This window comes from Geotrypetes seraphini, chromosome 2 (assembly GCF_902459505.1).
Source record: "Geotrypetes seraphini chromosome 2, aGeoSer1.1, whole genome shotgun sequence".
NCBI lineage: Eukaryota > Metazoa > Chordata > Amphibia > Gymnophiona > Dermophiidae > Geotrypetes > Geotrypetes seraphini.
Window position 1 is genome coordinate 453,395,150 of NC_047085.1, and position 27,815 is coordinate 453,422,964.

The 27,815-nt window shown below is 45.3% G+C and overlaps 1 protein-coding gene across 6 annotated transcripts in view; it reads left to right on the forward strand.

Annotated features, from left to right (window-relative positions):
* Window positions 1-27,815, forward strand: part of CREM (cAMP responsive element modulator) — a 225,475-nt gene that overhangs the window by 6,042 nt on the left and 191,618 nt on the right. For 4 of the 6 annotated variants that reach the window (XM_033931521.1, XM_033931522.1, XM_033931520.1 and 1 more), the window contains exons 2-3: window positions 22,641-22,708; window positions 23,064-23,130. In XM_033931521.1, the coding sequence (XP_033787412.1) occupies window positions 22,687-22,708; window positions 23,064-23,130 (89 nt within the window). In that variant the 5' untranslated portion in view covers window positions 22,641-22,686. The remainder of the gene's footprint in view (window positions 1-22,640; window positions 22,709-23,063; window positions 23,131-27,815) is intronic. The other 2 variants (XM_033931524.1, XM_033931523.1) reach the window with 1 other exon arrangement.

A 27,815-nucleotide genomic window follows, 5' to 3' on the forward strand; every position in this document is an offset into this window, starting at 1 on the left:
AGACTGAGAGTATGTCGTATTACAGGGTTAGATATCTTAGCTCAGGGGTGCTCACACTTTTTTGGCTTGCAAGCTAATTTTAAAATGACCGTCAAAATGATCTACCAACAATAAAATTTTAAAAAACACAAAGCACACTGTACGCAGAGAAAATGTTAATTATCATTTGTATTTGGGATTTTTTTCAGAGGTTAAGGCAGATGACTTTAAAATGGGTAAATATAACCCCTCCCCTTTTACTAAACTGCGATAGTGGTTTTTAGCGCAAGAAGCTGTGCTGCTCTCGATGCTCTTAGGCTCCCTGCGTTAAAAACCGCTATTACGGTTTAGTAAAAGGGGGCCATAGTGCAAAATATAGACAACAGATATAAATTCTCAAAACGGACACATTTTGATCACTAAATTGAAAATAAAATAATTTTTCCTACCTTTTTGTCTGGTGATTTCATGAGTCTCTGGTTGCACTTCCTTCTTCTGTAAAGCCAATATTTCTTTATTTCTGCCTTTCTTTCTCTCTCCCTCTGCCCCCCAAGCCATCGTGCCGATTTCTCCACTTCCCCAATTCTTTCCCTACCCCCACCCCCAAGCCACCATGCCGATTTCTCTCAGCTGCTTCCCCAAGCCAGGCCTGGCATGTACAAGTGCCGGGCCCACAAGACTTCACCTCCGACGTCAATTCTAATGTCAGACAGGAAGTTCCAGGCAGCCAGGCAGCGATTGGCTGACCCAGAACTTACTCTCCAACGTCAGAATTGACATCTGAGGTGAAGTCTTGTGAGTCCAGCGCTTGTACACGCCAGGCCTGGCTCGGGGAAGCAGCAGGGAGAAAAAGATCGCAAAGGCAATGCGATCGACTCATGTTGCCTTTGCGATCTACTGGTTGATCACGATTGACCATTTGGGCACCCCTGTCTTAGCTATAGCAAAAAGTTGTGGGTTTTGGAACCAGGGTATCGCCCACAACGGAGGCGTGCCCAATATCTCCTGCTCCATAAGCACCCATGATTTTCCCCTATCCCATTTCCAGTTGATTATATATCGTAATTGGGCTGCTTGATAATAATATTGAAAATGTGGCACTGCTATTCCCCCCCAATTTCCAAGGTTGGTACATCATCACATGAGATACCCTTGGAGTTTTATGTTGCCATGTATAAGCAAATATCCGCTCCAGGTGTAGAAAAAATTTGCTAGATAGAGGGATTGGTAAGGCTGAGAAAAGATATAACAACTTCGGGAGCACCACCATCTTAATTGTTTGTACTCTGCCTAGCCAGGAGATATTAAGATGTTTCCACCTCTCCATATCTTGCCAGATCGCTTTCAAAAGGGGAGGGTAATTAACAATATACAGTAAATCCATTTGCTTAGTTAAATTAATCCCCAAGTATTGTAGTGATTGTTAAGCTCATTTAAAAGAATAATTACTAGAGATCCATTTACGGTGTAAATCTGACAGAGTAAGATCCAAGATTTCTGACTTAGACATATTTATCTGAAATCCTGACATCTGTCCATAAGCTACCAGGGCTTCCACTACAGCTTTCAGCGAGGTGGAGGGATCTTATATTGTAAAAAGGATGTCATCTGCAAACAATAATATTTTTGTTTCCAGCCACCACAACTTATACCTGTAATATTTAAAGCCTCTCGTATTAATTGAGCAAGAAGCTCCATGGCTAATGCGAAGAGTACAGGCGATAGGGCACAACCTTGACGGGTCCCCCTCCCTAAAGTAAATCAATCAGTATATCCTCCATTAATATTAATTGAGACCAAAGGGGACATATATAGCAGTTGAAGCCAATGAAAGAAAGTTCCAGATATCCCCATCTTTTCTGGTTTCTAATCTTTGTTGATTTTTAATCTGAAACAGTGCCATACAAATAAGAGAACAATAATTTTTACATACATTGCATTATTAGCAGTACAGGTAACATATATATCATTCGAAATTTTCCAGAATTCCTATATTTAATGGTAACATAACATATCATAGTATATAATATAAAGTGAAGATAATAAAGTTACCCAAATGTAACCATCAATATTTATTGCCCTTCCTCTAACCCACCTCCCCCCATGGATGTGTAAAGGTAAATGTACAAAAATAAATAAACATTATTATAATTTCACAAATTTAGTCAATTGGCTCCAAATTTTATTAAATACACTACTAAATCCTCTACATTCCGCATTAGTTCTTTCATATCTGTACATAGTACACAGATTCACCCACCAAAAACTTATTCTGTCATGGTTTTTCCAATTATATCTAAATTTTGCTTTTAAAAGGCCTGATAAGTATTTGGATCCCAATTTGACTTCAATTTTAACTCTAGATTTTTAATACTTGCTCTAAGAGAGTAAAATCTTTATTTAGTTGTTTTCTAATATATGATGAATATGAAATTATATGTCCTCTCATAGTAGCCTTAAATGCATCCCATAACGTTTCTATGGGTATTTCTTCTGAAACATTAAACTGAAAGAAGTCATTCATTTTTGACTGAAATTCCTTTATGAAGTTGGAATCTGCTAGCAATGTACAGTATTATTAAATCTCCATACAGGTCTAACATTCTCTTGTCCATCAATATCACATTCAATCCAGACACCCCCATGATCTAATACTTGAAACAGAAAGGGCCAATAAACCCTATCAAATGCCTTCTCGGTATCGATACCTAGAATAAGAGTCGAGTCATGCCTACCAGCAGCCTGCCATATTATATGACAGACTTGATGAAAATTATCAAACATCTGGCTGCCCTGTACAAACCCAGATTGATCGTTAGCTACTAAATGAGGCATATATGTCTGTAGGCATTTAGCTAAAATCTTAGAAAACAATTTATAGTCCACATTTAGCAATGTGATAGGCCCATAGAGTTGTCGGATCTTTACCTGGTTTTAATATCAAAGTTATTCCAGCTAAACGCCAAGAGTAAGGCAATTCCTGTCCTTCTTCCAAGGTGTTAAGAAAATGCAACAAAGGGGGACTCAAAATGGTTTGAAATGTTTTATAAAATTTGGCGGTAAAGCCGTCGTATCCAGGTGACTTTCCCACCGGCATATCTTTAAAAACCCATGTTAATTCTTCCACTGTAAAGGGCAAAGAAAGTTCAGTAGCTTCCCCAGGTGTAAGGCTAGGTAAATGTATAGAATCTAGATAAGAACATAAGAACATAAGAACTGCCTTCTCCGGATCAGACCTTCGGTCCATCAAGTCCGGCGATCCGCACACGCGGAGGCCCTGCCAGGTGTACACCTGGCTTAATTTATAGTCCACCATATCCTTATATGCCTCTTAAGGAGATATGCATCTAGTTTGCTCTTGAAGCCTAGGACGGTCGATTCCGTCATAATCTCCTCTGGGAGGGCATTCCAGGTGTCAACCACTCTCTGAGTGAAGCAGAACTTCCTGACATTAGTCCTGAACCTGTCCCCCCTTAGCTTCATTACATGTCCTCTAGTCCGTGTCAAATTGGACAATGTAAATAATCTTCTCTGCTCTATTTTGTCGATTCCTTTCAGTATTTTGAAGGTCTCGATCATATCCCCACGCAGTCTCCTTTTCTCAAGGGAGAGCAATCCTAGTGTTATAAGTCTGTCCTCGTATTCCAGTTTCTCCATACCCTTCACCAGTTTTGTTGCTCGTCTCTGCACCCTCTCCAGCAGTTTTATATCCTTCTTTAGGTAGGGAGACCAATGTTGGACGCAGTATTCCAAGTGGGGTCTGACCATTGCCCTATAAAGCGGCATTATAACTTTCTCCGATCTACTCGAGATTCCTTTCTTTATCATGCCCAACATTCTATTTGCCTTCTTTGCCGCTGCCGCGCATTGTGCCGACGGCTTCAGGGTCCTATCTATCAGTACACCCAGGTCCTTTTCTTGTTCACTCTTCCCCAGAGTTGCACCTGACATTGTATACTCGTATTCCTTATTCTTATTGCCTAAATGCATTACCTTGCATTTCTCCACATTGAACTTCATCTGCCATTTCTCTGCCCATGTTTCCAACCGACACAAGTCGCTCTGGAGTTTCTCTCTATCCTCCTGCGATCTGATCGCCCGGCATAGTTTTGTATCGTCTGCAAACTTGATGATCTCACTGGATGTTCCTTCCTCCAGGTCATTGATATAAATATTAAAAAGGATCGGCCCAAGTACCGAGCCCTGGGGTACACCACTAGTCACTTTCTCCCAGTCGGAGAACTTCCCATTTATGCCCACTCTCTGCTTTCGGTTTTCCAGCCATTTGCCTATCCATCTTTGTATATCCCCCTCTATGCCATGGCTTTGTAGTTTCCTGAGAAGTCTTTCGTGTGGAACTTTGTCGAACGCTTTCTGGAAGTCCAAGTATATTATGTCCACCGGCTTCCCACTATCAATTTGCTCGTTCACGGTCTCAAAAAATTGGAGTAAATTCGTCAAACATGATTTCCCTTTCCTGAATCCATGTTGACTGGGTTTCATCAAGTCGTGTGCGTCCAAGTGCCGGACTATGCTATCCTTGATCAGTGCTTCAACCATCTTGCCGGGGACAGACGTAAGACTCACAGGTCTATAGTTGCCCGGTTCCCCTCTCGATCCTTTTTTGAAAATTGGGGTGACGTTCGCTATCCTCCAGTCGTCCGGTATCTGTCCAGTTCTGATTGTCAGGTTTGCAAGTTTTTGCAATAACTCTCCGATTTCAACCTTCAATTCCTTTAAGACTCTCGGATGAATCCCATCCGGTCCAGGGGATTTGTCACTTTTAAGTTTGTCGATCTGATAGTATATCTGGTCTAAGTCCACTTCAACTGTGGTGAGGCTGTCTTCTGTTTCTCCTGCAAACACTTTCTCCGCTTCAGGTATTGTTGAGGTGTCCTCTTTCGTAAAGACGGACGCAAAGAAGGAATTTAGTTTGTCTGCGATTTGTTTATCTTCCTTGATGTACCCTTTTCTTCCCTGGTCGTCCAGGGGTCCCACTGCCTCTTTTGCAGGTTTTTTCCCTTTCACGTATCTAAAGAAGGGCTTGAAGTTTTTGGCCTCCTGGGCTATTTTTTCCTCATATTCCTGTTTTGCATCCCTCACCGCCTTGTGACATTTCTTCTGATCATCTTTATGTTTGTTCCAGGCTTCGGCTAGATAGGAACGTATATCTGCTTCCTTCAATGTATATACTCAGGTTGATATAGCTGATGGAAATAATTAATAAAAGCTTGCTGGATATGGCCAGGTGTAATACAGTCCCTGGTCGGGCCATGCACACGCACAACAACATTGCGAAGCTGGTTTTTTTTTTTCAATTTATGGGCCAATATTCTACCCGCCCTATTATTTGTTTCAAAGTATTCCTGGCGTAACCATTGGAGCTTAGTATTAATTATCTCTAAATCTAATGCCTGCAGCTCTAACTTAAGTTGATATAATTTTACTTTTTTCTCAGGGGGTAGGCTCCCACCCTTATGATCCCATTCTAGTGCATATATCTGATCTTGCAAGTCCACAGTTTTAAACATGCGTGCCTTTTGTACATAATTTTACCAATAATTTAACCCCGTATAACCACTTATCCCAGGACAAGCAGGCAACCTATTCTCACTTATGGGTGACGTCATCGACGGAGCCCCTCGATGCGGAAGCCTCGCAAGCAGACTTGCTTGTAGAAACTAGAAGTTTTGAGTCAGCCGCACCATGCATGAGCGCCCATCACAGGGCGTGTCTCCTCAGTTTTCCGCGGAGCCGGGAAGTCCGTCTTTGACTTTCTGCGTTTAACTTTGTTACTTCGTGCCTTCTCTCACCGTGATTTGTGTTCTTTTTCTTTACGAATCGCTGTGTTTTTCTTTTATTCTTTTATTTCTGTTTAAAAAAAAAAATAAAAAAAATTTATTTCTTCTGTTCGGCTGCCAGGGCAAGCCGCTCGGCCGCAGCCTAGAGGCTTCGACTTTGCGGCGGCTGTTTTTCCTCCTATGTCCCGGCCAACAACAGGCTTCAAGAAATGTAGCCAGTGTCAGCGTGCGATTTCTCTCACGGACCCACACAGTAGGTGCCTCAAGTGCCTTGGGCCAGACCATCACACAAAGTCATGCCAGCGCTGTGCTACTCTTCAACCCTGAGCTCTTAAACGTCGTCTACTTTCAGTGGAAAAGCTCTTCGGGATGGATTCGACCTCGTCCTCGACTCCGAAGCCGACCTCGGACTCGCCTTCGATCAAGGGTCCTCCTGCCTCCACTGCTTCGACCTCGAGCCTCATCAGACCTTCTTCGTTTGCAGCGGCTCTTTCCTCGACGACGTCTGCTGTATCTTCCCCTGTATCCTCAGGTCAGATAGCTCAGTAGAAATTTCCAGCGGTGGTGCTTAAGGTGCCTAAGACTTCAAGTTGAAGCACATTTCCACTGCCTCTCTGGAACCTCCAGCCAAAGCAGATGGTCCAGTTTCAGACGCAGATCCATCCTTGCCGGCTTCTTTCCAGACCATGTTAGAGAAACAGTTCATTCAGTTCCTTACTAATATTCTGCCTGGGCATTCTGCAGACTCCCTCGAGGTCGAGCCATTTCCTATGCCTCAGTCTGAGCCTACACACTCTATGCAGGGAGCAGAGTCTCTGCGAGTGTCTGGTCTGGCATCTATGCACATAAAGCAATGAGCAGATTCTTTGCAAGTGCCTCAACAGGAATCCTCACACTCTATACAAGGAGCAGAGACTTTGGGAGTGCATCGAGGTTCCTCCATCAAGCCTCTGGAGCTTCGATCCACAGCTTCCAGTCCTATCCATTCCCTGGTGGCTTCGACTGCTTCTATCTCCGGGGTGAAGTCTCTTTGATCCTCGAGGTCTGCTTCCAAGCATCATTCCCACAGACGATCGAGGCCTTCCTTGAGGCATACGTCCAGGCATACCTCTTCCAAAGAACGCCCTTCTTTGACTAAGCCTCGATCTACACCTTCCAGTTCTACTAGACCACCGACTCCTTGATCGAGGTCCCCACTTCCGCGGTTTCGATTGTTTTGTCCAAGTCTCCATATTCTCTTGATGCCTTTTTTCATGCCGAGCTCACTAAAATTGGCAAATATTAATAAATGACTGTTCTGTTCAGCCTAGTATGATCCTGATTAGTATATGCTGCAGTCTGAACGTATATGAAGTTAATACATCACTTATTCAAACATCTCGTGCTTCAAAAAGACGCCTCAGCCCCACCACTCCTCCGCTGTAATGATTTATACTGTGGGAAGCATATTGTGGTGCCTCATCATTGGCTTTCCATTTGTAGTATTTTTTAACCTTTTTTTCTTTTTTTCTAATATTCTTTAAATGTTTTGTAGAATAAATAATTTTAAATAAATCACTTCATCTCTTCAATATTATGGTGTGAATTTTAAAAGTAATAAATACTTATCTCAGCCAAAACCTGGGAGTCAGACCCGACATGTTTCACACTAACAAGTGTTTTATCAAGGGTCTCCCTGCAAAATATAGAACAGAAGCTGTCACATCCAATTGTGTCCTGCCCCTCTCCTATCAAGTTTCTTCATACCTCTTACAATTTCTATATGTTGCACTCACCAAGGCTGCCGCTGTCATCCGACTCCAATCTTACTGTGAGAAAAGATGGCGGCGGCGTCCTTAGCTCCAGATTTAAATCCTCCCTCTCTACAAACATTGCACCCGCCCCCTGCAGCTCATTGGTCCCGAGCAAAGTTACATCATCGATCCCCACTCGATTTCGCTATTCAACCCGCGGGGTTCAATAGTGTCCAGCATGAAAATAAATCTTTGTTCGCTCTCATTAAGCTTAACCTGATCGCCCCCTCCATCCCACCCTATCACTTTATTAATGACACGCCATCTCAAATCGTTTATGGTGTGATTGAGTCTCAACCAACGTTCTACCGGTGTCATGTCAAAAGTGCGCCGGGACAAAGACGCGCCCAGACAATTGAGCATAGCGCGCGCTGCCGTGCTGCTCTAAATTACTGTTTTTAGCGCTCCGACAGGGGGCGTGGGGGGGAACCCCCCCACTTTACTTAATAGATATCGTGCCGCGTTGTGGGGGGCGTGGGGGGTTGTAACCCCCCACATTTTACTGAAAACTTCACTTTTTCCCTGTTTTTAGGGAAAAAGTTCAGTTTACAGTAAAATGTGGAGGGTTACAACCCCCCAAACCCCCCATAACGCCAGCGCGATGTCTATTAAGTAAACTGGGGGGGTTCTCCAACAAAACCCCCCGTCGGAGCCCCTAAAAACTAATTTAGAGCGGTGCGGCGGCGTGCGCTGCGCTCAATTGTTGGCGCGTGCTTTTGTCTTTCGCGCCGTTGTCTATGAACTGTTCTACCAGGGGCGCTTGTATTACCTTATTCAATATGCGAGATTTATGCTCTGTCAGCCGTGTTTTTATTTTTCTATTGGTACGACCCACGTATATAAGGTCGCAAGGACAGATGATGGCAAAAACTGCACCCTGGGTGTTGCAATCAGTATTATGTCTAGATCTTAGAGATAACATCCTCCCTGGAACCTTCCAGATGTCCCCCAGGATGGTGGAGGGGCACCACTGGCACCTACCACATGCCCCATGGTGCCCCATTGGCCCAATGTGATCCCCCGAGAGTAAGCTCTCCTGGGGAAAACCTCCAAAGGTTTATGTGGCTGCACTATGAACCAATATTTTCTAAACATATCTACCACCATTTTAGTTGCCCTTGAAAAAGGGAGAACACATGTAAGCTGATCGCTGTCACTCTGAGGACTATTTAATGGTTCCTGCAGAAGTAGATCCCTCTGCGCATATTTACCCCTATTGTAAGCCTGTTTAATGGATCTTTCTGGGTAACCCCTAGCCCGGAGTCTATCTGCCAATTTCTTAGCTTGTACTCTATACTCCCCCATAGAGGAGTAAACCCTGCGAATACGTAAAAACTGCCCTATAGGTAGATTGAACCGCAGTTTCCCCAGGATGAAGCACTTCAGGTTATAAGAGAGTCGCTCCAAAAAAGAGACACCCACCGCATATCCACTGAATTCCTCATGCAGTTAGCCTTTTGGGTCATCAAAAGGAACTATTTCCAATACCAACATCAATTTTTTCAGCAAACACAGGGGGTGGCGAAAGGTGCCACTTTGGCCCCCTCTGTAGCTGCTCTTTATATGGCAAGGTTTGAAGAAACTTGGGTTTATACATCAATATGGAATTCCCAGATTTGTTTTTGGGGCAGATTTTTGGATGATATATTTTTCATCTGGCACAACACTAGACAAGAACTAGATTGCTTTTTGGAATTTTTGAATTCAGTGGATTCTAATATAAAATTCACTATGTCATGCCATCAAACGAAAATTGATTTTTTGGACATTACGGTCCAAGTGCAGGGGGGCAGTATTACCACATCCCTCTAGAGGAAGCCAGTCACCCGCAACACCATACTGCATTTTTTTTTTTTTTTTTTAGAAATATATTTTATTAAATTTTTTCAAAAATGGAATAACAAACACTCAAATGTACATGGTGTACAACAAGGAATCGTGAATACCAAATTACAGCTCAAATTCACCATAATCCAGTCCCACCCACCCCTACCCCCCTCCCATATCCCAAACAGAAAAGAAATACAACTAAAAATCCACTCCAGTACAGTCTCAATTAGATATTCATACATTTAACAGATGATTTCAAGCTCTTGAAGTTAAAGTGTCCCAGAAAGGTGCCCAACATTGACAAAACAACCTGCCCATTGCTGAGTCTAACGTGGAAAAGCATAATCGCTCCATGGAGGCTTGTTGTATCATCAGAGTCCGCCAACGAGAAAGCGTCGGAGAGTCAGACAAAATCCAGTGGAGTAAAATAGTTTTCTTCCCCAATAACACAGAACGAGCAAGAAAGCTCCGAAACCCCTTTGGAGCTGACAGGGGAACATGATCCAGTGTAAACAGCATCATCTGATCCAAGGAAAATTTGTAATTCCACATGGTTTGAATATGAGTACACAGCTGTTGCCAGAAAGCATGAATCCGAGGGCAAGACCAGAACTGATGTCCAAGAGTAGAAGGAGAATGAGAACATTTAAGGCAGCGATCTGACAAACACATCTTTGCCCAAAATTGGTATGAAGTAGATCCGTACAACTGGTGCAAAAATTTATAGTTCATTTCAAACAGAATCACATTGTGCGAAACACGAGCAGTCCGAAAGACCCCCCTGCGGATCATGGCAGCTGTCACGTCACAAGAAAGGTCCTGTGACCATTTTAAAGCATAGGATTCATAGGAAGGCTCGCCCAGGCATTCCTGAAGATGGCGATGATGAAATCTCAATGGAATCGGTACCTGTGCAGACAGACTCAACGCTTCAGAAAGGGGTTCCATACAACGGTCCGCGATGGAGTCCTATGGCAGGGAGCTAATGTAAGAGGAAAGTTGAAGGTAAGAAAGCCAGTCAATAGGCCTCCAGCCATGGTCCCTCTGAAGTTCTTCAAACGATTTCAAAGAGCCATTGGAATGTACCATTTGAAAAACATATTGGTTAGATTGTAATGTCCAAACTGGAGAGGAAACGGGGTCCATGCCCGCTGTAAAGTCACCATTACCCCGCAGTGGTAAGTAAGGAGTCACCTGAGATGTAATCTGGAGCTGTTTACACAATAATTTCCAAAGGCGTCGCAAGGGTAGTAGAAACAAATCTCGTGCCGATGAAGTTTTCCGTGGCAGGTGAGACACATGCAGCAGATAACTACCATAAAATGGTATGGAGCACAAAGTGACAATTCCTGTCTGGAAGCCGAAAAGTGATTGGTCCCCCGATACCAGTCGTTCAGATGTCTCATCTGGCACGCCCGGGACAATAAACGAAGACTACGGAGGCCAAAACCACCGCGATCCTTAGGGCGCGCCAGATGAGTCAAAGACAAATGTGCTCTCTTCCTGTTCCACAGGAACTTTTGTAAACATTTCCCTAGTAGTTTATCATGACGGGAGGATAATAATACAGGTATCATTTGAAACACATAGAGCCACTGGGGCACAAGTACCATATTATACAATGCTATTCTGCCCATTAAAGAAAGCGGAAAAACCCTCCAATTCTCCAATTTTTGTACTGTGGCAAGAACTAGAGGGTTTATATTGAGAGCATATAGTTTTGAAAGGTCAGGGGAAATAACAATACCCAAATAGGTAAGATGTCCCGATGCCCATGTGAGAGGAAAAGACCCCCTCCACTGTGTCTGTACCTCCGGAGTCAAAGGCAAAACCTTGACTTTGATTTGTTTAATACCAAACCCGAGTACATACTATACTCATCCAGCAAGTCTAAAGCTCTATTAAGAGAAAGTTCAGGAGATCCCAGAGTTAATAAAAGATCATCCGCATAAGCTAAGACTCTCAGTTGGGAATTGCCCTCAGGTAAGCCCTGGATAATATCATCCCGCATGATAGTACGCAGAAGAGGGTCTAAGTACAGCAAGAAAAGAAGAGGGGAAAGCGAGCTACCTTGTCGCGTCCCATGCGCTATCTGGAAAACAGGTGTACGAGTACCATTGACCAAAATGAAAGCTGTTGGGTCTGTGTAAAGCAAGTGAAGCATATCCAAGAACTACCCATCGAAACCCATATATGTGAGTACTCGGAATAGATATCCCCAATTAACCTGGTCAAAAGCCTTTGCTGCATCTAAGCCCACCAGTATTCCCGGAAGCTCAGAATCCCCTGAACGCTGTAGAGCAGTGAGTAATCTACGAACATTTAGGACCGAGTGACGGTGTTGTACAAAACCCACCTGTTCCTGCACTATCAAAGTGGGCAACAGGGTCGCTAGTCTGTTGGCCAATATTTTGTCCAGTATTTTGATATCTACATTGATTAGAGATATGGGTCGATAGGATTCAATATCCGTCTCAATTTTACCCGGTTTAGGTATTAAAGTGATAAATGCCTGATTAGCCCCCAACGGAAAGGACCCACCCTCAAGGGCCGCTGTATAATATGCTTCTAAAGGACCACAAAGGGAGGGAAAAAGAAGTTTATAGAACTCTGGAGAAAATCCATCGGGGCCTGGCGATGTGCCCTGTTTAAGCTGTTTAACCGCTCCCTGAAGTTCCTTACCCTGTATAGGACGATTCAAGTAATGACGATCAGGAGAAGTCAATCGGGGAACCCCAGCATCCGTTAAATAGTCCTCTGCGTCTGTTCCCCCCTGCCCGTCCCTGGAGGCATAAAATTCCCTATAGTGTTTAAGGAAACCATCCGCTATGGCAGGAGTAGATGTGAGCTCCTCACCCGAATACAACAAAATACGAGAAATGTGATGGTTAGAGCGGTGAGGTTTAGTCAAATTAGCCAAGAGCCGCCCCACTCTATTCCCAAACTTGTAAAATTTAAACTTACAATGGTGAAAATAATGTTGCGTGCGTTCATGTAATAGAGTATTCAAAGCATACTGTGCCGCCACCATAGCCTCCTGAGATTGAGGAGAGGGATGTGCAAGGTGAGCACGTTTCAGACGCTTATACTCCCCCTCCAAGTGAAGAAGTCCCCGGGAAAGGCGGGCTCTATGGGCACAGACATAGGAAATAATATCCCCCCGGAGTACAGATTTGGCGGCCTCCCAAAAGAGCAAGGGTGTGTTCCGATGTTGTGCATTGAATGCCATATAATCATCCCATTTCTGCGTGAGATATGTCTGAAAATTCAAATTTTTGAATAAGTAGGATGGGAACCTCCAGATGCTCCCGTGCTTGTTCTCCGTGCCACATAAGATATCTAACCAAATAGGACAATGATCCGACACAGAAAGAGGTCCCACTTCGGATGCTTGTATCTTAGATAAGTAAGCAGTCGATGTTAGTATGTAATCTATGCGTGAAAACGTGTGATGTGCACGGGACTGATGGGTGTAATCCCGTTCCGTGGTGTGAAGTACACCCCACGGATCAATAAGGTCCAAGGTGTCACATAAGTATGGAATGCCTTTCGTGGGGCCAATTTGCTGGGAGGAACCCGGTCCCGTTCTGTCCAAAGTGGGGTCCAGGACCTGGTTAAAGTCACCTAACACTATAAGAGGGTTGGTAGGATCACGGACGCCCACACCCGCTGTGGAAGTGAAAAAGGAGTGATCATATTGATTAGGGGCATAAAGCATTAACAGATTAATGACGGACCCCGACATAGTGACCTTACACAGTAAAATCCTTCCCAATGCATCCCGGTAAAGCTGTTCCACCTTACCCGGGAATCCCCTTCGTACCAACAACACCACTCCTGCCTTCTTAATAGAGGAGGAGGAACAAAAAATCTGTCCCACCCATCCTCTAAGAAGCTTGGCGTGTTCAACATCAGAAAGTCTTGTCTCCTGCAAACAGGCTAAGTCAGCTTTATGATGCTGAAGACGCTGAAGAATCTTACTTCTCTTAACAGGGGAGGTTATACCACATACGTTCCAGGATAATATTCGAAAAGTATGAGAATTCATGGATAAGGAAATGAGCAAGTAACCACCCAGTTCCACTCACAGGTTATCCAGGGACAGCAGGCAGATATTCTTAACGCATGGGTGACGTCACCGACAGAGCCCCGGTACGGACACTTTTAACTAGAAAGTTCTAGTTGACCGCACCGCGCATGCGCGGGTGCCTTCCCGCTCGACGGAGGAGAGCGTGGTCCCCAGTTTCTTCGTTTCCGCGGAGCGAAGAAGACGCATGTGTTTTCAACGGCCGTTGAAAAATCAATTCCTGCCTTCCCGCTCGCGTAATTTTTCATTGTTTTTCTCTTTTTTCCCTTTGGGTTACTTTCCTTTTTATTTAAAAAAAAAAAAAAATTGTCGGATTTTCTTTATTTTTCAGGCCTTATGATGCTGAAGACGCTGAAGAATCTTCTCTTAACAGGGGAGGTTATACCACATACGTTCCAGGATAATATTCGAAAAGTATGAGAATTCATGGATAAGGAAATGAGCAAGTAACCACCCAGTTCCACTCACAGGATCTCCCAGGCTCCCAGCCAGACCAAGGAGAATGCAAAACAAAGCTGTCCATAGGTGAAACTAAAGTGAGCCCAATACCTGGTGATCTCAGAAACTGCACTGGAATGGAAAACATAAAGATATGCTGCATGCTTGATACCCCAAAACTCAAACCCAACTCCCCCCCCACCCCTACATAAACCACCCCCAAACCCCCCTCCCTCTCCTACCATACCATCCCCCCGCCTAAACAGATACTGGGCTAACCTAAAACCTTCCAGGTCCTAGGATAGCAGATCACGTCTGTGAGGCTATCAGATCCCTGCCTTCCTCAGAAAGTAATACAGACTGCACATACAGCTTATAAATAACCATCAGTAATTGCAAACCCCCAATACCAGCATTGCAATAAACACAGTACATAGTATTCAAGTAGCTCCAGCAATGGACTCAGCACGATTAATGAACTCCCCAGCTGAATCTGCAGTCAAACACGTGCCATTTCCCATTTTGGTGTATTTTTAGTACTGCAGGATAAAGAAACATAAATCGCCTCTTCTGTTCCACCAGCTTAGCGCAAAGAGGGTGAAAGACTTTGCGCCGGTCAGTCAGCGCAGCAGAGTAATCCTGACCAATGCGCACCGGTAAGGTTTCATAGGTCAATGGCTCTCGTCGGGCACGAAAGGCTCTCAGCAGTTCCACTTTATGACGATAGTTGTGTAGTTTTCCAATGACAACTCTGGGTCTTTGTTCAGGTCCCACTCTAGGACCCACCCTATGCACCCTTTCAAAACGGGCCGGGCCCAGGGAAGATGGCATGGGGAGCTCACTTGCCAACCAGGACTCCACCACTGATAATAGCACTGTGTCAGATACGGTTTCAGGTAGTCCAATGAAGCGCAGGTTCCCATGGCGAGAACGGTTCTCCAAGTCCTCTAGCTTATCTTGGCAAGATCGTAGCTGCGTGGTGAGGGATGCCACTGTGGATTCCATCGCCGTGGCCCCATCTTCCACTGCCGAAACCCGCGTCTCCAATTCAGTTACTCGTGTTGAATTATCTTCCAGTAAAGATTCCAACTTGGTCAACTGAGTTGAAATGAGCTCCATCCGCGACCCCAATGCCTGTAAAATTATGTTTTGCAGCTCCGCAAGCATTTTAGGGGTGAACGCCGCTGCCGGCGCCTCAGCACGAGGCGCGGCCGCCATTTTGTCTTCCCCAGGCCGCAGTTTTTCTCGTTCCTTTTTCGCCGATTTCGATGCCATGGGAACCGCCGGAGGAGTCAAATATCTGTCCATATATTGAAAATTCTTTTGCTGGCAAAGGGGGTTAAATCCGCTCACGTTTAAGCGCTATTTTTAGGCTGGATGAGGGGCAGGGCTCCGGAGCCGATCGATCTCACAGCCGACCAGCTCACAGCATCACGTGATCTCTCCATCATACTGCATTTTAATAGCTTTCATCCGTTTAAACTGCGGTTCAATCTACCTATAGGGCAGGTTTTACATATTCGCAGGGTTTGCTTTTTCAATCTGTCAGTATATGAGAGGTCCCCCATACCCTTTATTAGCTTAGTTGCTCTTCTCTGGACTCTCTCAAGTACCGCCATGTCCTTCTTGAGGTACGGCGACCAGAACTGGACACAGTACTCCAAGTGCGGGTGCACCATTGCACGATACAGTGGCAGGATGACTTCCTTCGTCCTGGTCGTGATACCTTTCTTAATGATACCCAACATTTTGTTCGCTTTCCTTGAGGCTGTGGCGCACTGCGCCGACGCCTTCAATGTTGTCTACCATCACTCCCAGGTTCCTTTCAAGGTTGCTCACCTACTAGCGGTGATCCCCCCATCTTGTAAGTGAACATCGGGTTCTTTTTCCCAACATGCATGACCTTGCATTTCCCTATGTTGAAGCTCATTTGCCATTTTTTGGCCCACTCTTCCAGCGTTGTCAGATCTTTTTGGAGGTCTTCGCAGTCCTCCATGATTTTGACCCTGCTGTATAGTTTAGTGTCATCCGCAAATTTAATAACCTCACATTTTGTTCCCGCCTCCAGGTCGTTAATAAATATATTGAACAGAAGCGGTCCCAGCACCGACCCCTGCGGAACTCCGCTCGTGACCCATTTCCAATCTGAGTAATGGCCCTTTTCTCCAACCCTCTGTTTCCTGTCCGCCAGCCAGTTTTTGATCCATCGGTGGACCACCCCTTGCACCCCATGGTTCCATAGCTTCCTTAGCAGTCTTTCGTGTGGTACCTTGTCGAAGGCTTTTTGGAAGTCAAGGTAAATGATGTCTATGGGTTCCCCTTTATCCACCTGGCTGTTTACCCCCTTAAAGAAGTATAATAAGTTCGTGAGGCATGACCTGCCCTTGCAGAAGCCATGCTGTCTCGACTTTAGCTGCCCATTGTTTTTGATGTGTTCCCAGATGCTGTCCTTAATCAGCGCTTCCATCATCTTTTCCGGGACCGAGGTCAAGTTTCCCGGGTCTCCCCTTGAGCCTTTCTTAAAGATGGGCGTGACATTTGCTATTTTCCAGTCCTCCGGAATCTCTCCAGTTTTTAAGGATAGGTTGCATATCTGTTGAAGTGGCTCAGCTATTTCTGTTCCTTAGTTCCTTGAGTACCCTTGGGTGAATGCCGTCCGGTCCTGGCGATTTGTCGCTCTTTAGCCTGTCTATCTGCCTGAGGATATCCACCTTGCTCACCTCTAGTTGGACCAGATTTTCATCCTGATTTCCTTTTACGATCTCCTCGGGTTCCAGAATGTTGATTGTGTCTTCCCTTGTGAAAACCGACGTGAAGAACTCATTTAACCTGTCCGCTATCTCCTTTTCCTCTTTTACACTCCCTTTCTGTCGCCATCATCCAAGGGTCCCACTTCCTCCCTAGCTGGTTGCTTCCCCTTGACGTACCTGTAGAATGATTTGAAGTTTGTTGCTTCCCCTGCCAATCTTTCTTCATATTCTCTTTTTGCTTTCCTAACCACTCGGTGACACTCCTTTTGGTGTTTTTTATGCTCCTTTTGGTTGTCCTCTGTCTGGTCTTTTTTCCATTTTTTGAATGATGCTTTCTTATCACTTATCGCCTTTTTCACTGCATTTGTTATCCACACTGGGTTTTTTGTTCTATTTTTTTTGCACACTTTCCTGAACTTGGGGACACACCTATGTTCTGTGCTTCGTGCACCGTGCCCTTGAGTAGGGTCCAGGCTTTTTCTACGGACTTCATCTTCCTTGCGGTATCGTTGAGTTTCTTCCCCACCATTTTCCTCATGGCATCATAATTCCCTTTTTTGAAGTTGAGTGCTATCGTTGTGGTTCTTTTCACCTTTGATGATCCAATTTCTAGCATGTACTGGATCGTGTTGTGATCGCTGTTTCCTAGTGGGGCTAGTACCGCCACCTCCTTAGCGGGTCCCCCTAGTCCGTTGAAGATTAGGTCAAGAGTGGCATTTCCCCGTGTTGGTTCCGTGACCAGCTGTTCCATGAAACAGTCCCTCGTGACCTCCATGAATTTGGTCTCCCTCATGCAGTTCGAGTGTCCGATGCTCCAGTCTATTCCCGGGTAGTTGAAGTCCCCCATCACCACCACACTTCCGCTTTTGCATAACTGCCTCAGTTCGGCCTCCAGGTCCTGGTCGATTTCTTCCGATTGGCCAGGTGGGCGATAGTACAGACCCAATTTTATGTCGGCTCCTGTTCCTCCTGGTAGCTTAACCCATAGTGATTCTAAGTCATCCGCCCTTATTGTTGTTTCCATCCTGGTTGAAGGTATGGAATCTTTTATATATAGCGCTATTCCTCCACCCTTTTTGTGTGACCTATCTCTCCTGTAGAGTTTGAACCCTGGTAAAGCCACATCCCATTCATTGTCATCAGTCCACCACGTTTCTGTGACTCCAATTATGTCTAGGCCCTTTGTGCTGGCTAATACTTCCAGCTCTCCCATTTTAGCCCTTAGGCTCCTAACATTAGTGTACAGGCAGTGTAAGTCCCGGTTGTTCGCCTTTCTTGCTGGTTTTCCTCGTGGTTTGGCACTCCTGGCGACCCCCTCGGGAGTTGCCAGTCCCCTTTTAACCAGGAGCCAGTTACCTATTCTATCAAACCCGCGGCGGATCACGCGCTATGTGGCTGTTAGCCTCATCCCTGAAGCTCTCATTAGTGATGTGAGCTTTGTCTGATACCTGTAAGGATGCTGTTGTTTTCCACGGGGCGGTAGATGCAGCATCTTGATGAGTGTAGTATGTATTCACTTTAAAGGATATACATATTTCGCTCATGTTGCATGGGGTTAGTACTGTTTTCATGGTTCCAGTATATTCCTCTTTACATTGTGAAACTTGAATTTTCCTAGGAGAATCTTCTTGCAGTTCCTACAGTCTCATCCTGCCATTCCCTGACCTTCTGCACTTTATTCTGAGGGGATCTTGACTTCTTTCAATGACTCTTCAGGCTTTCTCATGAGGGAGAAGATGCTATAATGTCAGGTCAGGGGGCTGTGAAGATTTTTCAGGATGCTTGCATCTTTGCATCCTCCTCAGGTTTCCAGTTCGTTCTTGGAGTCTCTATGTTTGGTGTTTCCCTTTACTGGTCCTCAGGACAGTTCTTGTAGTTCTTCGGGAACTAAGGGACATTGTTCCACTTACTGCATGGTGCCCGAGACGGGGGCATTGGGCAGGCTGGATCCCATTCTTCTGAATTAGTTTCTCGGGGTTACACATTTCTGCAGACAACATGGTAGTATATTTACATTTTCTCTATGGACTCCGAATCGGCACTTGGTTTGCCTGCCTCCCCTGGAGCAGCGCTTTCGGTTTTGGCACATGCCAAAGCCTACCCAAAGCTTCACGAACGTTTTAGGTGATGTGGGCGGTGGTACCGTTTTGGCGCTACCAGGCGATTTATCTAATTTCTTCTTGACTGCCTGCTTGATTCGGACGACTTCCAGTCGGGCCATTTGACTGACACGAAAAGGGTGGTATCTTTTCCTCAGTTCTTTACATGTGCATCTTCGAATTTGCACAGCGCTCTTTTCTCCTGTACTATTTATAGGTATATCGGGGTAATGTTTTTATTCATATAGGAGAGACATATGTTTCTTTCCGGAGACTTGGGTGTGAGGTCTCGGTCTCAGATTGGTATTCTTCTTCGCTTACCATGACCAAGAGTATGGGATTCTGTACAGTTTCTGTGATCCATATTGCTGACTCCACTGGGAACTTCGGCTTGCTTTCCCCTTCTTACGCTACAGCAGTCGCTTTTGTTCCGGTGGTTCCTGGTATCTCAGGGCTCCAATTATTTGGTATGCTCCTCCTGTATTGCTCTGTATGATTTGGTGGCTCAGCGCGATTTCTCTTTTCAAGACATGCCTCGGTCTTTGCTGGACTAGCTCATGACCACCGACCATCCCGGGCTGTCGGGTTGGGGAGCTCGGTGGCTTCCATCCTCAGCTCCAGGAGTCTGGTCTTCAGAGGCGACTCAGTACTTGTTCATTCTTCTACTCTTGAGCAGGGTCAGGCTACCTTTCTGGAGCTTCTGATCATTCTTCCGGATTGCCGCTGAGGGTCCTTTTGGACAGTATTATGATGGGGGTATTTCTCTACAGCTTGGGCAGTAGGTGTTGTACTCAGTTGGCAGGTGAAGTTGGTCTGCTTCAATGGGTGGACTCTCATCTTCGTCTTCTGTTGGCAGATCCTTTTATGGATCATGATAAGAGTTTGGATAGACTTTCTCTCCACGGAATCTGAGCATGGCCCATTTCTTATATGTTACAGTGTACAGCGCTGTGTACACTCTGGAAAGTGTGCATGTTAGTAATAGTGTAATCTTCTGCATCCTGGATATTGAGATTTGTGGCTCAGGCGTTCTAGCTCTTTTTATGGACGTGAGATCTCCTTGACCTAGACCTCATGGCCTCGTCTCTCAATTCTAAGCTTCCTAGCTTCTTCGGCGGGCCCAGGAAGTGGGAGTTAGAGGGGGTAGCTGCATGGCTCCTTTCTCGCCTCTGCCTTCTCTTTTTCAGTGTTTTCCGCTGGCTGATGATGGCTTGGATTTGCCATCTCGAGCTCGCTTTCTGGGCACAGTATTTGTAGAATCTCTGGATTGGCGGTGCCATCCTTACTATGTGGATTTGATGAGTCTTGCGACAGCCGGACTAAGAAGTTTCCTGGTATCTCCGGCTTTGCTTGCCTAGGGTCCGATCAACATGGATATTTGTACTACTTTAGTATTACGATCTAGTTTTTTGAAAAATCTTGGTTGACGTGTAAGGGTTAAGCGAGGCAGGTTGTTTCTTCTCTTATCCAGGTGCTACGGACGTCTTCTCCTGTGGCTTCTGCTTCCTTTTGGAGGTTTTTCCTTTCTTGGGTGCTTCTTAACGTTTGAAACACTCCAGAGTTCCTTTTTGGCACAAGTGTATTGCCGAGGGCTTAGCTTTCAATTCCCTTCAGCTTCTAGTGCCATTCTTGGCTTGTTACAAGGGCTAGGTATGTTGCTCTTCGCTTACTTCTCAGCTTCATGTAGTTCAGTTCCTAAACAGAGTGCAGTATATTCATGCACCTCTTAGAAAGCCCGGTTTGGAGTACAATCTTCACGTACTTCTTCTCAGTTTACCGAAGGCTTCATTTCATCCTTGTCTTTTGGGACTCTGAAAGGCTGTGCTGTTGAACATGGGGTTTCTTGTGGCCATGGCTTCAGCTCTGCAGTTTTCTATGTTGCAGACCTTGTTTAACGGGGATTCCTATTTCTGATTTCCGAAATATGGGGTATCAGTTCGGATGGTATCACTATTTCTTTCTAGGGGGGTGTCATCCTTTCTTTTATGTCATGCTCGCTTTTCCTTCCTTCTTCCTGGGAGGAGAAATTGGGAGCAGTGCTTTTATTAACTGCATTTTTTGATACGTACGTAGCGTTCTCCGCGAGCTCGGTTTCTAACGACTTTTAGTTGTTTATATCTCCTTTTTGTATTCTTCAAGGGACGCCTCAAACGTATGGCGGCGTCCGAAGCCTCCATCGCTCAATGGGTTCAGGAGGACATTCTTTATGCTTGCTTGCTGGCAGGGAAGCGGTTGGCGAAAGAACTTTATGACCATTCCGCCAGAGCGATGGCTACTTCTTGGGCTTGGCCCGGAGGTTTTTTCCTTGGAGGAGATTTGTCTCACGGCTAATTGGTCTTCCGAGAGTGCTTTCTCTCCGCATTTCTGCTTGGATGTGGGGGCGCATGTGGTAGGGGCGTATTGTGCTTCGGTTGTTGCGGAGGCGGCGTTTGCTTCCCACCCAGATTGAGGATTGCTTTGCTACATCCCATTGGTCTCTGGATTCATCTGCTGCTGTTGCTAGGGAAGGAAAAATTATGTTCTTACCTGTTAATTTTCTTTCCCTTAGACGCAGCAGATGAATCCAGAGCCCCACCCTTTCTGGATATTGTCTCTCGGTTTTTTCTTTTGCAACTTTCGCAGTTTGTTATTATGACAGGTTGTTTTCTGTATTATTGCATTTTGAGATTTGTTATGGGAAAGAAGCTTTTTACATGCTATGCCTATTGATGGTTACGGATGCTTGGGCAAGGAGCTATATTAGATAAACAGGAGGAGTGCCAGCCAATAGGACCACCTGTTAATCAGTTTCTCTATCTCCGCCTGCTGGTAGATGTGAGCTATCTCATTGGTCTCTGGATTCATCTGCTGCGTCTAAAGGAAAGAAAATTAACAGGTAAGAACATAATTTTTCCTTCTTTCTCTCTCTCCTTGGCCCCTTTTTGTCTGTCTTTCTTTCTGTCTCTCTCTTTCCTCGACTGTCCACCATCACCCCTTGCCTGCTCCCCCTGTCCAGCAGTAGCCCTTTTCCTTTCCTTTTACCTCCCCTGTGTCCGGCAGCACCCTTTCCCTGCTCCCTCTGTCCAGCAGCAGCCCTTCTTCCTTCGTTTTATGTCTCCCCTGTCCAGCAGCACCCCTTCACTGCTCCCCCTGTCCAGCAGCACTTCCTCCCTGCTCCCCCTGTCCAGCAGCACTCCTTACCTGCCACTCTGTCCCTCTTCCCTGCTCCCCCTGTCCTGCATGCAGCTTCCTTGTCGTTTGCGTCTGCTCTCCTCTTCTTTAAAGCAGCCTACTGAGGATTGTGGCCGGCAGTAGCAAACCTTGCAGGCCGCTCTGCACCTCGGTAGCACGTTCCCTCTGATGCGTGAGAACTGATGGCAGTCATTCAGGGAGTGGCACGGGACCAGGCAGTAGCGCCCTGCCTTGTGCGCCGCTCTGCCACAAGAGGAGGCAGCCGTCCAGCGAGGGAGGGGGAGGGGCAGGCGCACGGAAAGCTCCTGCTGATACAGCACTGGACTGCCAGAATTTTTTAAAAAAAGGTACCCGGGGGAGGGAGGGTATATTCACTCCATAACACGCACTTATATTTCCACCCACTTTTTTTAAGGGAAAAAGTACATCTCGTGGAGCAAAAAATACGGTAATTTTTGTAACAGTTTTGATATTGTAAAACCATAATGATCTTGTGTTTGGTATAGAGTATGACAAGAAATACTGCCTTTATCCTATTAGGTATTTGTTTCTTAGTTTATAAGAGAAAGCATCTTTGATTTATTTACAGCGTTTTGGGATCTGTAACATATTTTGAAGCTGACTTGTATATTTTGCTTTATTCTCATTTGTTTGTCAGGATGTTAATCAGTGTTTATTTGCTTGTTTTACAGAGCCTGATTACATTGCAGCTGAGCTATCAGAGGTTATTTGTTGTTAATGACTGCATCACTGTTGAGAGGTAACAGTAAACACTTGTAACTCAAGGAAACTAGGTTCTTTATTCTACTGTAATGCTTTATTTATTAATTGATAATACATCTGATTGCTAGTAGTATACATAAATTATTTACTTTTCAAAGGGAGAGAGACTTATGTTGATTAAACTTTGTGTCTCGCCCTCTGTAATATGTTTGCTGTTCAGTATTATGTTAAGAACTTTTCAAATATGTCAGGTGGCTAGGAGGAATTGGAGACAGCTATTTTTTGGTACATATGCATGCTCTACAAACATATGTTCACAATAGACAGCCCTAATGACTTTTTCCTTGGCAGCCATTCTGCATACCAAATTTTAATCACAGTATTGGTTGCAGGAGAATCATGGGGGAAAAATCCACGTTTTCCAAGAACAAGCATGATGATCCGGGAAATTACAGACCGGTGAGCCTGACTTCAGTGCTGGGAAAAATAGTTGAAACCATTATAAAAAATTAAATTACAGAATATGTAGACAAACATGGTTTAATGCAGGGATCTCAAAGTCCCTCCTTGAGGGCCGCAATCTAGTCGGGTTTTCAGGATTTCCCCAATGAATATGCATTGAAAGCAGTGCATGCACATAGATCTCATGCATATTCATTGGGGAAATCCTGAAAACTCGACTGGATTGCGGCCCTCAAGGAGGGACTTTGAGACCCCTGGTTTAATGGGACAGAGTCAGCACGGGTTCAGTCAAGGGAAATCTTTCCTCAACAATTTGCTGCATTTTTTGTGAATAAACAAGGATAAAGGTGAACTAACTGACATACTGCAGTGGTTCTTAAATCTGTCCTGGGGGACCCCCAGTCAGTCGGGTTTTCAAGATATCCCTAATGAATATGAGGAGGCAGATTTGCATATAATAGAGGTATGCAATGAGGAGGCATGCAATTCTGCCTCCTCATATTCATTAGGGATATCTTGAAAACCTGACTGACTGGGGGGTCTCCCAGGACAGATTTAAGAACCAGTGCAGTAGAATATTTAGATTTTCAGAAAGCTTTTGACAAAATTCCTTATGAGAGGCTCCTGAGAAAATTGGAGTCTTGGGACATGAGACAATATTTTGTTGTGGATAGGGAATTGGTTATTGAACAGACAACAGAGGGTAGGGCAGTGGTTCCCAAACCTGTCCTGGAGGCTCCCCAGCCAGTCAGGTTTTCAGGGTATCCAGCAATGAATATTCATAAGAGCCCCCAGGACAGGTTTGGGAACCACTGGGGTGGGGTTAAATGACCATTTTTCTCAACAGGAGGAAGTTAATAGTGATTGAGTACCATAGGGATCTGTACTGGGACTGGTGCTATTTAACATACAGTGGAACCTTGGTTTAGGAGCATAATTTGTTCCAGAAGCATGCTCGTAAACCAAATTGCTCGTATATCAAAGTGAGTTTCCCCATAGGAAGTAAGGGAAACTTGCTTGATTTGTTTCCACCCCCCAGGCCACCGTTGCTGCTCCACCTTACCCCCCACCCCCGAGATCACCGGCGCTGCTCCACTCCCCCGAGAACCAGCATCGTTCTCCCCCCCGCGAACTTCCCCCCCAAACCAGCATCGCCCCCCCCCACCCCCCCCGCTTGCATCACATGCCCCCCCCCTATGCTGGTGCCAGTGCCCGAAGATCCTCCCTTTTGCCTGGGCTGGGCTTTGAGAATCTGCACATGCTCAAGGCCTTCTGGTTCTCGCTCTCTCTGAGAATCTTGGAGAGAGCGAGAACCAGAAGGCCTTGAGCATGTGCAGATGCTCAAGGCCCAGCCCAGGCAAGAGGGAGGATCTTAGGGCAATAGCATGTCCTGTGCGTTGGTGCTGGTGCCAGATCGAGGTAAGGGATTGTGTTTGGGTATGCGGGGGGGGTGGGGGGGATGGCGCATTGCGGGGGTGGTGACGGGGAGCTCACAAATCGAGTCAACGCTCGGTTTGCAAAGCACAATTTGCGGGAATGTTTTGCTCGTCTTGCAAAACACTTGCAAACCGCGTTACTCGCAAACCGAGGTTTGACTGTATTTATAAATGATCTGGAAATTGGAACGATGAGTGAGGTGATTAAATTTGCAGATGACCCTAAACTGATCAAAGTTAAAATACATATGGACTGAAAAAAAATTCAGGCAGACTTTAGGAAATGGAAAGACTGGGAGAACCAATGTTGTCTGTGCCACCGTGGATTGGACGGGTCGGTTTCTATATGCCTTCCCTCCACTTCCTCTCATGTTGAGAACTCTGTTCAAGCTCAAGAGAGAAGCAGCCACCATGATTCTCATTGCTCCACGGTGGCCCAGACAACTTTGGTTCTCCCTTCTTCAACTCAGTTCCAGGAAACCCATACTTCTTCCAGTGTTTCCTACTCTGCTTACTCAGAATCAGCATCCCTTCTACATCCCAACCTGCAGTCTCTACACATGACAGCTTGGTTTCTCTCGGGCTGAGCTCTACTCAAATGCTCCTCTCTCAGCCTGTTCATCAAATTATTGATGCCTCTAGGAAACCATTCACTCGGCACTGTTATCAACAGAAGTGGACGAGGTTTTCGTCATGGTGTTTTCTTCATCATCATCCAACTTCCTTAGCAGTGGAGTTGGTATTGGACTATCTTCTTTCTTTGTCTAACTCTGGACTTAAATCTACATCCATTCGAGTCCATCTCAGTGCTATTACTGCTTATCATGAACCAGTCCAAGGCAAACCACTCACGCCTCATCCTTTAGTCTCCAGATTAATGAAGGGGCTTTTCAATGTGAAACCTCCTCTTAAGCCTCCACCTGTCATCTGGGATCTTAATGTGGTTCTTTCCAGTTTGATGAAACCACCATTTGAACCAATGGCTACAGCTCATCTCAAATTTCTTACATGGAAAGTAGTCTTTCTTATTGCTCTCACTTCTGCCAGGAGGGTCACTGTGTTACAAGCACTGATAGCGGATCCACCTTTCACAGTTTTTCATCATGATAAGGTGGTTCTCCGTACTCATCCAAAGTTTCTTCCAAAAGTTGTCTCTGGCTTTCACCTCAAGCAGTCGATTGTTCTACCAGTATTTTTTCCTAAGCCTCATTCTCTTCCTGGAGAACAGGCCTTACATACTTTGGACTGTAAACGAGCTTTGGCTTACTACCTGGATCGCACAAAGCCACACAGAACCTCTCCCCAACTCTTCATCTCTTTTGATCCAAATAAGTTGGGGCATCCTGTTTCCAAGAGAACAATTTCCAGCTGGCTTGCCGCCTGCATCTCATTCTGCTATGCTCAGACCGGACTGGCACTGGAGAGCCATGTCACAGCCCATAAAGTTAGAGCTATGGCAGCTTCTGTTACTTTCATCAGATCTACTCCCTTTGAGGAAATCTGTAAAGCTGCCACCTGGTCATCAGTTCAAACCTTCACTTCTCACCACTGTCTGGAGTCATTCTCCAGAAGGGATGGGCACTTCGGCGAAAATTTATTTTCCTGAAGGCCCTGGCTTACCTTAACTGAGGGACTGCGCGCCTACATTGGGCGGAATGGTACTCACACATGTGCGGTACGGGCAGCCAAGAACTTTCCAAGTTCTTAAAGTGGTCCGTACCTGTGCTCCGTTGATGACGTCACTCATCAGTGAGAATATCTGCCTGCTGTCCCTGGATAACATCTGTTACGGTAAGTAACTGTGCTATTTGGTTGGTGAAGTGATTAAAGACAAAATATTAAAACTGAAAAATGGATTCACAACTCAGCAAAATGCTTTTGTGAAGCAGAAGTAGCTAAATATTTCATCACTGCAAGCAAGTTTTCAAGTTGCCAAGCTAATAGCGCACACTGGCAGACTATTCATAGAGGGAGAGTTTGTTAAATAATGTCTTCTTTCTGTTGCCAAAGAGATGTGTCCCGAGAAGGCTGATTTATTTAGTACAGTGAGTCTTTCAGGACCTACAGTTACACAAAGGATTGAAGAAATGGGTGACAATTTGCATCAGCAGTTGCAAAACTCCTCAAAAAAACTTTGCTATTGAGACAGAAAGTTTGCTGCTACTTTTTCTAACAAAATTCTTTTGAGCTTTTTTCAAGCAATGCCACATACCAGAAGGAAGGGGGTGATGAGGACTGTTCCAATGCCAGTCTTCGTGTCCTCCCCTGTGCAATAGACGATCGACCGCTTTGTAGCGGTGAACCCTTCAATTGTGGCTGGAGAAGCGGTTCCTGCTGAGAAGAGGAGCGAAGGAGCGCCCCTTTTCCAAGGGCTTGAGATCTCTTTGTTGCCTCTGGATCCTAATGGCCCTCCATGTCCAACGACTATCGGGGCACTGGTTGAGAAGACACCCACACTTGGAAGCAGAGCGAGAGAATCTTCTAGCGTGGGCATGGTGTCTCTGACAGTAATGTTGAGGAACCAGAGCAAGGCAGTAGAAGATACTACTACTACTATTCCCACGGAGGTATCTCTGACTAACATATGGTTAGTCCTTTAATGCTTGGAAACCACAGTAACTAAATCGATTTGAGGAGGTAACACTAATGGCAACTAAGGTAGATAATCTTACTAAGACTGTGGAATCTGTTAAGGAAGATCTCACTGGTCGGGTCAGACAAGTGCAAGATGATATACAATATTTACAACAGTTTAAGCTCTCTGATCAGAGAATCTGATTTTTCTCAGGAAATTTGAACAAATGGAAAATTACAACAGATGGCTGAATCTCCATAAGTTACCATATGTTAAATTTCCCTAAAACTCAAGAATTTGCGGGAGCCAGTCAAGAAGCCACTCAGTGCCGAGCAGGAACACCAAAGCGCGCTCCTGCTCAGCGGCAGAAGAAACTGGATCTCGCGACAGCCACCACCGATTGGGTTAGCAGAGGGGCAGGAGTGCAGAAAGCTCACTCCTGCCCGCTGCACCTCTGGACCACCAAGGATTGGCAGAGGAGGTAGGTGGACAGGGGGTGGGAGGGGGGGAACAGGGTGCAGAGCCTGGCGGTGGCCTACAATAATTTTGGGAGGGGTACGCTGGCCCGAATATAAATTGGCCCCAAAATCCCGGTTTATATTTTAGAATATATGGTAATATTTTTGCTTCTTGAGTTTCTGTAACAAGAATTTGTCTTGTGAATTATGTGA